The sequence below is a fragment of the Aplidium turbinatum genome, chromosome 2 (assembly GCF_918807975.1).
Source record: "Aplidium turbinatum chromosome 2, kaAplTurb1.1, whole genome shotgun sequence".
Lineage (NCBI taxonomy): Eukaryota > Metazoa > Chordata > Ascidiacea > Aplousobranchia > Polyclinidae > Aplidium > Aplidium turbinatum.
The window spans coordinates 54,162,248-54,176,125 of NC_137473.1; the positions used below are offsets into that span (position 1 = coordinate 54,162,248).

Sequence of the window (13,878 nt, forward strand, 5' to 3'; positions counted from 1 at the left end):
TGGCTGCCACTTTACCAAGTAATCTACACTGTTCACTAAGCAGACTGAGACGTCTGAAAAACGGCGTTCCACAAGGATCGGTCCTGGCTCCACTTCTTTTTAGCATCCACACCCACGACCTGCCAACCACGGTCTCCACAAAATACGCTTACGCGGACGACCTGGCAATTCTCTACTCCACAAAGTCGTGGGAAAGTCTAGAAGACACCTTGAGCCAGGAAATGAAAACTCTCTCAGCTTATCTCCAGAACTGGCGACTGAAACTCAGCGAAACCAAAACTGTGGCAGAAGCTTTCCATCCCCATCATCGGTAAGCTGATCGTGAGCTGCACGTCCAGAACAACGGAAAATCTCTGTCATTCTGCCCCGAACCAAGGTATCTTGGGGTGACACTGGACAGATCGCTCACATACCGCCACCATTTGGTGTCACTGCGCAAGAAACTGACATCCCGCGCTGCGCTACTCAAGCGCCTGGCAGGCTCTAGCTGGGGGGCGAGGGCTGACACTTTGCGTATAGCAGCCTTAGCCCTTGTCTACTCTTCAGAAGAATACTGTGCACCTGTTTGATGCCGCAGTGCTCACTGCCATAACATTGACACTGCCATAAACAGTGCCCTGCGCACAGTGACCGGATGCCTGCGTCCCACACCATTGGACAATCTCCCCATTCTCGCAGTCATCCAACCCGCTGAGCTTCGTCGCAAAAAAGCCACTCTGTCCCTCAGCCGACGGGCACTGGAGCCTGACCACCTTCTCCACCACAAGATCTCTGCTCTCCCAAACGAGCACCCCAGTCGACTGAAATCAAGACACCCATTTGTGCCAGCCGCTCAACTTCTGATCAACGAAGCTGATGAACGGGACATCTTTTCGGCTGCTTGGGCGGACCATGGATGGAATTTTGAGTGGAGGTCGGGCACCACCAGACTCTATCCGTTCATTCCCGACGCTGACACGCGCCCGATCGGCCTGACACTACCAAGGCGGCATGGCTGCGCCTCTATCGTCTCCGTACGGGCGTCGGGCTATTCCGCTCAACCATGCACCAATGGGGAATGGCCTCTTTTTCCTCCTGTAAATGTGGTGCCGAAGAACAAACCGCATACCACATCATCAATGACTGTACCATCTTCAAGCCACCTAACGGAGTGGAAGGTCTGCGTGTCATGGATGATGAAACCAAAGACTGGCTGCTCTCTAGTAGTCTTCCAGTGTAGTCCGGGAAAATCGTGAATCTGGGATGGTAAAGGATAGACCCTCGGCCCCAGAGGCTCACACGACGACGACGTATAGTTTGCTTGAGCGACTTCTTGCCACCTGCACTGCCTATTTCCGACATGAATATGCTGGTCGCCAACGTTTTGGGTGTTTCGGATATTTTTCAAGCACACATGTTTCACCACAAAACAAACAATGTACTTTGAAGATAAACCCTGATAGTGATGACCGTCTCCTGGTCTTAGGCGGAATGTAAGACGAGTATTCTGGATTCTTCCTTTTGTGCCTTTGAACCTGCAGGCTTGAAGTGTATGTTGAAGCGCAGTTTCTGTGACGTTTAACTGTGCAGTGTGCATTCAGCCTTCAGGATTTTCATTGTGCATTCAGCCTTCAACTTTTTCTTCAAGAAGTTCATGATACCTGTCCCCATAGGTTTTGCTATGCTTGATAAAGTTTTGAATACTGACAATACCGAGGGTCTATCCTTTCAACGGTTCAGTTCTACTACAATATGATATTTATGGGATTTACGGATAGTTATGGTCATTTATAGGTAATGGCGGCCATCTTGGAAATTACCATTATGTGTGTAATACGATATTAAGATAGTACTTAGTTTTAATGGATAGCTTGACCCCTACAACCTAGGTATAGAGACAAAAATCACCTTTCTAAGGTGAATAGGTAAGGAGTTATGGTCATTTATAGGTAATGGCGGCCATTTTGAACGCCATCTTGGAAATTACCATTATTCATGTGATACGATATTAAGAGGATATTTAATTCTAATGGATAGCTTTCTCCCTAGGCTACAACCTAGGTATAGAGACAAAAATCACCTTCCTAAGGTGAATCGATAGGAAGTTATGGTCATTTATAGGTAATGGCGGCCATCTTGGACGCCATCTTGGAAATTAACATTATGTATGTAATACAATATTAACATAATACTTAGTTCTAATGGATAGCTGAACCCCTACAACCTAGGTAGGCTATACAGACAAAAATCACCTTCCTAAGGTGAATGGATAGAAAGTTATGGTCATTTATAGGTAATGGCGGCCATCTTGGACGCCATCTTGAATTTCTCAAATTGCCCAAAGGTGACAACATGTCATCAAGCAGTTTCTGAAAATAGAGACCCTTGGCTACCAAAATCAACAGTAAAAAAAACTTAATACCGCAATGCAAGGTTAAGGGGAAAAATGGCGTTTGGCTCCCATACTATAACACTGTAATTGCGACATTGCATCACAACCATGGCGATGATCACAACGAAATTTTTCTTGTTTTGCTGAAGTTATGTTGTATTGCCAGTCTTTTTTTGCGTTGGCGTCTCCCAACAATAGTGCAACTACATTTCGTCACTGCTCTTTAAAAAAAGAGATAATAAAACCTTTATAAACAAATGAGTCGTCGAAACTTTTTCTCAATTGTCTTGTAGTATTCTCTTTCATAGTAGTGTAATCAATATGTTTTTAAAAATTTAGTAAACAGATTTCGCCATTGGATAAGGTTAATTAAAACGATGAAAGAAAATTTTTTTTTCCATTTTTTTTCAAATTTTCAAAAATACAAGCAACCGTATTTAGGGGTGTGTAGAATGGGTATTTTCTGCTTGGATTTTTTTTTTTTTGGAAATACCACAACAACAATGCTGGAGGTAACAAAGTCTTTGCATAGGCTACTGTAGGCTACATACCGCTAAACGTGTTTTCCTATAAATACGAGATGTTGTCGAGGTATCGACAGTGTGGCAGAGACAGAGATGAACAACAGGTGGAAGTTTCAGTGCATTTGAGGAGCTTCAGAAGCTTTTTGCAAAATAATAACAATTTCCCGATGAAACGATGGAAGACTCAAAGCTGACACCTGCCTTCCAAATAAAAAAAATCGAGGCCAAATGGAAATTTTAGTCTAACTACTAGACGAAGGGTCTCAAACGTGAGGACGTATTAGTGCGGCCCGCGATGCATTTTTGAACTTTCACATAATTTGCATTTAAAAATCACTTTAAAGTTGCTTAAAAATTCTGAAAACGCCTATCTAACTTCATATTATAACTTTTAAGCGCTCGCCTATTGTCGCGCCATTTTATTACGTTTGAGAAACCAGTATTGTTACATAACAATCGCATTGCCTATTTACTTATAAGTTATAATCATCGCAATAGCACCCTTGGTAGCCTATTTACGGCAGTCAGTTGTTCAAGGATTTCGTTTTTTCCCCGCTTTGTGAGAGGCGGTTGCATGATTCTGCTCTCCAGATCAAAGTCGTTTACTTTTTTTTTTACAGTGTTTTTTTATCTCTTTGTTCTTACTACTATTTTTTGCGGCCTTACGTTCTTGGAGCGTTCTTACTGGTTACATTGCAGTGGTTCTCAACCTTTTTGCTTTGGCGGACCCCTTTGGTACCTTCGAAGCGGTCGCGGACCCTAAAAACATTTTTATCTGAAATTTTGGTATATCGCTTCTATAATGGAATCAAATGTTTCATAAGTTTCGAAGCGACACTTAGAAAAATTTCCTGAACTCGCAACGCACTTATGACGATTGATGACATTGACGAAGTTATGTTATGAGCTATAGGCTATGTTGGCACAAAGCATCAAAAATCAGTAATCTGTACGTTGATTTGATGTTTTTCAATAAATTTTATCAAAAATCAATAGAATTTTGCGACCGTTACAAACAATTTCTCCCTTTTTTTCATTTCTAATCAATATTAATTCGTTATAATCTTTGTCATTGCAAAACTGTGAGTGGTGACAGACTGCTGACCAACGTTTGCATTTCTAAGTTAAGCATTGATCAATAGACTACTGTCTCAAAAGAATTAAATTGAACAAAGTCTTATTAAAAAATTAATTTATCTATATAATATTTTTTTCGTTAAGAAACCAAACCTTTGTGCAAACCTTTTAACTTTCAAACGGACATCGAACAAGTTTGTTGAGAAGTACAGTTTGAAAATCACGGTAATACACAAATAAAGCGCAACCAACCAATTTTTAAATTTCGTAATTTATTAATCATACTGCAAACTAGGAAACTTTCACGGACCCCCTGAAATCGCTTCGCGGACCCCTTGGTGTCCGCGGACCCCCGGTTGAGAACCACTGTGGTCTATTGCATCCTTGCTGTGTTATTTTTAATAAACTTAAAAAAATGCCTTTAAGTTGCTTTGTATACACAAGAAAATACATAAAAAGCAACCACTTTTTAAACCCTCATAACAAGACTGTTTTAAGTTTATCACAAAGCACGTAAATAAGACACACTGACTTTAGCCCATTATTTAGCGAAAAATTCCAATTGACCGTACCAGCACAGAACATTTTCGTCTTCTTGGGTGCCTTCCGATGGATTTGGACAAACCGGAAAGCTTGAAAGAACTGATTCTAGGTCTCCACCACATATTCAAGGATGACCGCGTTGATGTTGAAAAAGTGAAAGAATATATGTCTTCATATACGTCTGTGACAACAGATTGGAAAGACCAAGCTATTTTCGATGAATGCAGGTAGACCTATGAGCTCTTGGGTCTGTGTGATCTACACAGTGAGTTAGCTAGGGTTACCAGAACAATCACACTTTAGCTCGCCCGGGCGAGACATGTGAGCCATAATTTACCAAGAATTTTAAACTTTACATCAATCAATTTAGCTCCTCCTAATACTGTCTGAAGTGACAGATGCCTCTTTTGCCCTTCCTTCCCTAGATAATCACAAAATCTACATTATTGTTGTTTATAAATAGTGTTGTGGAGTAGGAGTCAGAAGGGTTTTGGAGTGTTCGGAGTCGACGTCGGTCAGTTATAAACCAAGGAGTCGAAGTCGTATATTTTTCACCGGACTGCACAGCTCTATTTATAAATACATCTCGATATAATACGGGCAGCGGGCTGGATTGCTCTACAGCATTGATTCTCAACGTGGTCCAGGTGGACCACTGGTGGTCCATCAAGAATTTCTGTTGGTCCACAGAGAATTCTATAAATCCTTTATAAAACGTTCTTCAAAATTGTATCATCTACTACAGTAAATTATGTAAGGACTGCATACAGGTATAAAAAAATTATGTAGCAGCATGTATGATTGGATGTCAGCGTGATGTAATAATCACGTTTACTTCGTGATTTTTGTTCGATTTTTCTGGAAGTGCTAGATCAACATAAGCTCAGCAGTTTTTGAACTTATTTTACTAGTTGACGAGTAGGCTATTGAACTGTTCAAGGCTTAAGTGAAGAGCTGGCAGGTTTAATCAATAAATCATAATGTTGTTGTAATTGTTGTGGTGTTGTCGGTGCACGAAGATTGCGCTTCTTCATGGTACAAAGTTTCTTTAGGGAGAGTAGAGCTATTCGCTGTTTCACTGAATGTTAATTAGATTATTTTATGCATGTCACATGTTATATTTTTTCAAACGCTAAATTAATTAGCCTACTGTATTCTGCAGTGCTTTCAAATTAACAAAATGTCAGAAGCTCCTGTTGCTGAAAAGCAAAACTGACAACTGAGACATTACCATTTTATTGAAACAATATGTGCATGGTGTTTTGTTAGAATAAAATTTGAAATTAAAATTATGTGTGTTTAAGTAGTTAAGATTGAGTGTGCAAATTAAGAGGGTTTGCTTAATTAGTTAATTAGGTATTATTTTATTAAAGACTAAGATTGAACACGCGTTTGAGTTTTCTGACCTATGTGCAATACAGTTTCGACCAGTGGCGTTCATGAGGCGTCAACATAACAAAGTGGTCCAGCGGATTTTTTTTTTTAATATGGTCCATGGGCCAAAAAAGGTTGAGAATCACTGCTCTACGGAACATGTTTAGATCTTCATTTTCTTATTTTTTAAGATTTACAATAAACTTCTTTATACGGTAGTAGCTTTAATAAGTTCATTTCAGTGTCTATAACCTTGAGAGAGCAGTATTTTTTTCATAAACAGACAATTGACAGCGCAGTAATTTGGTCAAATAACATCAGGCTACGCCAACTACAATGAAACCAGTTATAAAACAACTGGCTCATTTTCCTCTTCAGGATGAAAAAAAGCATAAACGAGTCTATGTAGCTTCGTCAGGTCTATATTTTAAACAATGTTCTTCATCACAAATGCTTTGCATCAAACGTCTATTCTTAACATTTCGTTTCAGCTATAACCAAAGTCAGGCTAATTAATGTTTGCTACTTCTTTTCCAGCTACACACGTCACTTAATAGATGAGGGGAATGGAAAGTTTGACCTTATCTTGCTTTGTTGGGGTGAAGGCCAGGGGAGGTTAGTTTAACAAAATCAAAAGTTATCAAATGTAATGTTTGTTGTTTTATGAAAAGGTTATTTAGTGGTTAAACTTTAAAGTATCTATTTCTGAAACAGTGAGCGTATTGGTTCTATAACTGGTCGGGTCATATCAAAAGTGGCACTAAATTTTGTTTCTGCTTGACACTCGAAACTGACAGCATAGCCTACATTCAGAGTGATAATGTACTAAGTTACACTGCTGCGCTGACACTGTCTGCTGCTTCGTAAAAAGCTGAAAGTAACGCATATTTGTAACGCATATTTGCAATCTACAACGCACACAGTATCATTATCGTGTCTTAAGAAATAGTCTTCATAACACTATATTACAGTTGGAGTTAAACTTTGCCTTGATTGGTCTATCCTTAAGGTATTCAGATTAAATTGTGCGATTTAGCTTTAGGTCAATAGGCTACATAAAGAAAAGATAATACTGCAGCTTTTTCAGCCTCAATTTACAGAATGTCATTTGGACTGACATCCAGAACATTGCTTCTAACGTTGCTGCATGCTGGGGGCGATTCCAGCAAGTAATTTTAAGGTTGAAGGTGGGGGGGGGGGGGTGATTTCAACACAACACGATAGGCCTAATAAGCAAGTTTCCACTAATCCGACCCAACAAAAGCACCGTGAGTAGGCTATTGGTCAGTTTTTACGACAGAATAGCCAGCAGTAGAGCTGTTCAAAAACAACTTTTTAATCAAATTAAGTTGATCTTTATAAAAACAATCTTTAAGATGAAAGAAAACAAAATAAAGTTGAACATTTATGTTTCCAATTTATAATGCAACAAAACTAATTTATATTTGAAACAACGCAAGTCGAAACACTTTCTTTTCAAACAATCTCAAACAAAGAGATTGTTTTCCTTGTCTAAGTTGAATTTCGTTTTGTTAAATAAAAAAAATAAAAAACTTTACCATTTTTGTGCTTTTTCGTTATTGATTTTTGACTTGTTTAGCCCAATTCATGATCATTCCAATTCTCATTGCTTCATGAAGATGTTGGAGGGTTGCTTGACTGAAACGTTGTACTCATGGCCGACTGAGGGTGCGCCAATGAAGCCTACAAGTTCCACTCGAGCAGAAGTCAACAATGTTCGATATATTAATGGTAAGATGAGTTTGACCAATTAATGCACGTTTTCCAAATTATTCATTAATTTTATAAATTAACCAAAATTATGGAATTAATGAAACATTTTACTCAACCGTTAGCTGTCGTCCTATGTTGCAATGGAAGAGCTCGTGATAGGGAGATGAAAACTACCGTTGAGAGTTTTTTTATTTTATTTCATCTCTCAAGTAGAAAATATAAGTGCAATCTATCCGATAAAATTAGCAGCATAAATGAAAACAAATTTCACAACAGACAGGGATCAGAAAAATACAATAGCAATCATTTCGAGTTGGCTGCTTCCACGAACGAAGTAAATATATAACAAAATGAAGTGAACACCCTTCTGTTAACAGGGAGTCCGTGAAACGACATCACGGTTAGTAGTCAGTTGCAACCTTAGATAATTCAGTAATTCAAAAAAGTTAGTGTTGATTTACTTCACCATAATCAACCATTGCACAAAAAACACAGCAAAAGCAAAGTTTGCAAAGAAAAAGCAGATGCATTCTTTTACCCAATCACGTTAATGTTTGGGTAAGGCTACCTTAAAGAAGAATGGTCATTGTTGTAGAATAGCCAACCGCAAACAAAAAGTTTCACTTCTTATTTGGTTTCATACATACCATTTCATTTCATACCATTTGTTTATTTTTGAACCCTTTTGGATAGGCGATTTCACTCTCATGGGTAGGAGGGATATATTTTTCTTTTACAAAATAGGTAAAAATTTGAATGCTTTTTGATTAAACCCCAGAAATGATCGTTTGATTTCGAAAGGAAAATTTATCAAGATTCTTGGATTAGGAAATAAATTATAAAAACACTTTCACCCGATTCTTTATGAAATTGTTCTCAAATTTTCTCAATCATTCAGCATTTTCTCAATGATTTGATCATCACAAAACATTTTTCGACATTGAACAAATTCGCCATTCCAGATTCCCTTGGTCTTCATCGCGTCGCAAACGAGACTACAAGGAAAGCAGTGAGTCTGCATTTGTACTCTCCCCCATTCCAGACTTGCCAGCGCTTTGATGAAACGAGTGGTAACAAAGTGAAGTGTAAGGTTACCTTCTACACGAAGTTTGGAGAAAAAGTTACCAAATAAGTAAGTCTTCTTTTTTTTGTCATATCCAGGCTTACACCAGGTGGTTGAAGATTTAGATTAAGTGGACGGGAAGGCAAGGAAGCCAATCTTCATGTCCACATTCAGGCATGTCTTTAAGTGTCCTGTCAAAGACATAGCTGCATGCTCTTGAGCAGTGTCGAACCGGAGCCCTTTCAATTGCCGTTCCAGCGCTCCCACCACACGGCTATGCAGCCGAAATTGCTGAACTCTATAGTGAATTCATGTGATTTCTGATTTGTATAATTATCCAACAGACTGAGTGTGAAATAGGCTTACAGCCTACAGGTGTGTGCAACAATTGACACGTTTGATTATTGCAGCTGATTAGAGAAAGTGTACAGAAAAGGAACGCATTATTTTAGCACGAACTGTCAAAGTCACATACATTTAAAAATAAATTTTAAATAATCTTTTATGTAAACTATTTTCAAAAAGTTTTATAAGAAAACTAAAGACTCGAAATGGTATTTGGAAATCCAAAAACACCGCATCCAGCCCAAGGGACAGAGTTTGGCGACTCCTGTTGGAGAGGCAAAAAAGACAAATGACTCTTGAAATATGGTTATGGGTAAACACTAAGCAATGTTGCAACTGCAGAAAAGTAGCAAACATAATACAAAATAAAAAGTAATATAATTAACCTGAAATTGCTTAGTTCTACCAGTCGCGTAGCTAGGATTTCCACCATCCAGTTGGCAGTTATAATTTACGATCTTCACAGCATGCGCTTACGTTTGGGTCTATGTTTTAGGAATAGACGAAGCGACGTCAAGACAAAGCCAGACATGCGCCTTTCCACTTTGTGGTAGTGTGCTGTAAAAATTATGTTGTGCTAGTTACAAATTTCCATGATAACTTTGTGTTTGTACATGATAATGATGTTCGCCATTCATGTACGAATATGGTCAGATGATATGTTTTATGATACGTAAATGATAGGCTTATGCCGCTTATATCGGTTCTTTCTTTAGCGGAAATTGTAAATAGACCGTGATTTTAAACCATTAATCTACAAGTAAAAAACGATTTCAGTAAATTCACTTATTTGTAATTTCTTTGATGACCTCATATTACCAAACGTGTGAAACATTTCATAGTGGTGCTAAAAAAATATCTGAACAAGGTTACCGTGATACGGAGAAAGGTGCTATTGGCATCATGCCAAGTTTCTCCAATTTACTTATTTCGATTTCAAGCAGGTATTTTAGTACTTGCAATTTGTTGCTTTTATCTTTTTTGGACCAGTGTATGGGTGATAAAATAAGGGTTTAGCCTACGTTTGGACTTGGGATTATTTTAAGTGCTCGAAACCTTACCAAGAGGTAGGGATTGTAGATCATAGGGATGCGAAACTACATCCGCTTTTGGCTTTTCCGCAACACTAGAAGGGCTACGTTTTTTCTGATTTGTAGAATAATGTACTTTTTATGGGTTATATAAGAAGAGTAAAGTTGGTTTTAAAAATAATTTAAGGTTTTTAGTTAAAAGCAAGCCAGCAGCAATGCGTGAAAAAAAGTCAAATTGGCAACTGACCCTTCTAATGTTGGCGGAACAACGGAGTTGCGCGTCCCGTAATGTACTGTCCCTACCAAGAGCCCCGGAAACTTGAAGAAATTTTTTGAATATGTTTTTTTTAGAAGTGTTTTGATTTAACGAACGATGATCTCAATGGTGCCGGGCTCATATCTTCCACTGAACGGTCCTGACTGTACATGAGTTGTTGTTGTTTTTTGTTTATTTTGCACATTTTTATGTTATGCGTTATACGTATATTTTATTTTTTTTGTAGCCTATGCTGTTCGCTGCATTGTAGGAAGTAGCGGATCCATACCGATTACCGCTTAGTCATGTTCCTACCATAAACACAAAAAAACTGATTTTTTTGCAAACTTTCTCCCTTCGCCCGCTGAAACATCATAGCCAACTTTATTCAATCAATTTAGACAGCACAAATAGAACACTTGTGTTGCGAACCTAGGGATGTCTAGGTATCCCTGTGCGAACCAATAGAGGATTTAAATTTTAAATGGTAATTTCATTTCGATCCTTAAAAACTGAGAAAAATGCAGGGTTGGAAGTCGTTAGTCAAAAAGCAATGACTATTTCACTATTCGATAATGCCCAAAAAAGCAATGACTTTCCGCTATCGATACTTAAAAAAAAAAAAAAAAAAACGAAAGCTCGAAAAAAAACAAGCCCAAGCTTGCGCGAAAACCGCAAGGTAGGCAACACTGTTAACGACTCTCACTGGCATGGTTTTTCTGAACTGTGTTGCCGCAAAATTTTCCTTAATCCTTTAAAGTTCGAAATCCGGAAGGGGGCTAGGTCGGATAGTAGCCTAATCCGAAAACTAGTTGGATCGGATAGTAATCCGAAAAGTAAATTCGTTTTTAATGTTCAAATTCATGTTTAAACTAAAACATAATCAACTGCCTAAAAACTTTAACTCACTATTTCAACTTAATAGCAACTTGCATCACATATCAACTAGAAGTAGCAATCGATTTTTTCTCCCCTATTACTCGAAAAAGTTAACCCAACAATCCATCCAATTTAGTGGAGTTAAAGTCTGGAACGATCTCCCTAAACACATTACTGAAATCGAAACCTTTTCATTATTCAGCAGCAAGCTGAAAACCCATCTGCAAACAAAAACTCAAACCGATTAGCATACGTCCATTGTGTAACAGATACCACTTTTGTACATTTAATCTTTCAAGTACTAGCCTACTGTTTGACACCTAGTATCTGAGCTTATTACAACTGTCAATGTCGTACATCCCGTAACATCTGCCATCACCACCTTAAACTGTTCAGTTTCAATAGGCTGCTATTAGATGCTAATATGTTACCAATGCAATACGCCTTTAATTAGCCGAACTACGTATAATATACTTGTTCACAGAACCTTATAACTCTCTGTTACTTTGTTGTGTAGATTTATTTGGCAAGAGTAGCCTACTTCAACAATGAAGCTGTAGGCCTATCACTTTCCAGAAGTTTGGTTGGAAATTCATTTCAAGAAACTCCATCCCGCTCCGATACCGAAGTCACCCGCATGCCATCTAGACCATTTTCATAATTATCATCTTCACTACATTTTTCATCATTCATGATCATCAGTGTAATATCATGCTCAAATAATAAGTTAATTAATCTAAATTCCTGTACCCATCAGTTATCAATTCCTATTCAATATCACACCACTGTCGTTGCTGCGAACACTCCATTTTACTTAAAACGATGTACTGTACATAGTATTTTGTATATGTAATATGTTTAATATGTAAATAATATGTAATATGTTTAATATGTAATAATATGCCGTATGTTCATTGTTTATTCTTGAATGCTCGTGTTGTTGATTTTTCTTTTTTATATTGGTTGTAAGGTTCAGTCGTCCCCGCATGGTTTCACCAACTGGCACACCTCCAGTTGCTTTAGGTATGTGGAGCCAACTGGTTCTTCCAACTAATTCATCTACTTTAAACTGTTAGGTTTGGTGGCCGTGCTTAATTTACTTTCGTGTACGTAACCTTTAAATTTGCATCGCATGATGCACGTTTTAAACTTTTGTAGTTTTGCCACCTTTTCCTTTTGTTGGTTTTGTTCCCGCTCACTATTTGTAACTTTATCATTGCTGTTGTTTTCCGACAAAGAAAAATAAATTGAATTGAATTGACGACGAATAAGTAAGTGAACAAAAAAAAAAATGATTCAGCAGTTCTCCTAAATATTGTTTAGTGAAAAACGAATAATGATTTCGTTGCTTGCATAAAAAAGCAGTGAATAACGCGCATTCGATATTTATTTTTAAAAGGAATGGGTGTAAGCATTCGATATTCAGAAAGCAACGAATAACGCTATCGAATAGTGACAACTAGTCGTTACTTCCAACCCTGGAAAAATGTAACTTACCGTAATATTCTATAGTGACAGCATTTTTTTTTATTGTTTCTCACTCAGCTCATTGAATTAATTTTTTCCAGTTTCAATTGAGATACGATATGAAATATTCTTATAATGTAAACTAAAGGAAGAAAGTGACATCTCGGGCGATTATAGCAATTTCACTGCTACCGTACGCTACATGAAAACTGTTTTCTTTTGTGAGAAATTGTTTCATTTTGTTGTTTCTTAATAAATTAAACATGATTTTTCAAGCAGTAGTTAGGCTACAACATTCATCTAATCTAATGAATGTGAAAATAAAAGCAAATACAAACAATTAGTTGATTGATTGCTTCACGGAAGTCACTTTTAGCATGAAGAAATTCAACAAAATCCCAACGACTGCAATGACACCGCCAACCAATCAAAACATTTTTTAAGTGGCTACAGTCCATTTGTGACCATTCTAGTGCTCAGCCAGAGAGTTGAACCTTGCTTTAAACTTTGTTTGGTAAGCTTATATAGGTTGCAGAAGAAAAAAGAAATCAATTGGTTAACTTTGGCTATGAGTTTAATAAAACGATGGAGGAGAAAACGTGTCAAGGCATGATCTCAAGGGAAGCAGCCACTGCGATGAAGTGCAGGTGCCAAGCATTCCTTGTGTGGGCGTGCAGGAAACTGCTTTCTAGAATGCCTGACAACTTGAATAAACTAAAGAAGGTGTCTAATTTTTCTCCTTCTGTATGTTTAAGTCAAGTCCGCCCTCGTTTCACAAGTCTTCCGTTGGAGTTTGCTAGCACAGAAAATTTGGTAAAGTTTGAAAGTCAGTGGAGAAAGTTACTGAATGTAAACAAGTCTTTCTTGTATGACGAAAAAACAATGAAAGATTGTTGTATTTTTTAGACCAAGGTGTACGAGTTTAAAAATGCTGCAGGAGAGTACGGTAGCCTATAAGTTGGGCATGCCCCAGACCCCCCTAGAAAGCTCGCGCCTTTGGCGCTCGACCGACGACGTCGCGACGGCAAATTGGACAACTTTTAGATTGCTTTGGCGCATTTCAACGCTCTTTTTTTAAAAAAAATGACAACACTGGCCACAGCTTCTTGCTATTGGCCCACAGTCTCTATATTAGAGACTGTGATTGGCCAATGGGAATTGCGCGAGGGATTGAAGTGTTTGATTTACCTTATATGGATTTTTGTGGAAAGCAC

General features: G+C 38.0%; 1 protein-coding gene across 2 annotated transcripts; it reads left to right on the forward strand.

Annotated features, from left to right (window-relative positions):
- Positions 1 to 4,186: 4,186 nt before the first annotated feature.
- Positions 4,187 to 13,004, forward strand: LOC145764584 (cysteine dioxygenase type 1-like). 2 transcript variants are annotated; one of them, XM_082576213.1, is made up of 5 exons: positions 4,187 to 4,742; positions 6,427 to 6,504; positions 7,490 to 7,641; positions 8,586 to 8,755; positions 11,715 to 13,004. In XM_082576213.1, exons 1-4 carry the CDS (start codon positions 4,582 to 4,584, stop codon positions 8,753 to 8,755), a joined length of 561 nt encoding a protein of 186 aa, XP_082432339.1. In that variant the 5' UTR covers positions 4,187 to 4,581; the 3' UTR covers positions 11,715 to 13,004. The 2 variants fall into 2 exon arrangements, with proteins under 2 accessions (XP_082432339.1, XP_082432340.1); XM_082576214.1 differs by lacking the exon at positions 11,715 to 13,004 and adding an exon at positions 9,528 to 9,559.
- The last annotated feature ends 874 nt before the right edge of the window (positions 13,005 to 13,878 follow it).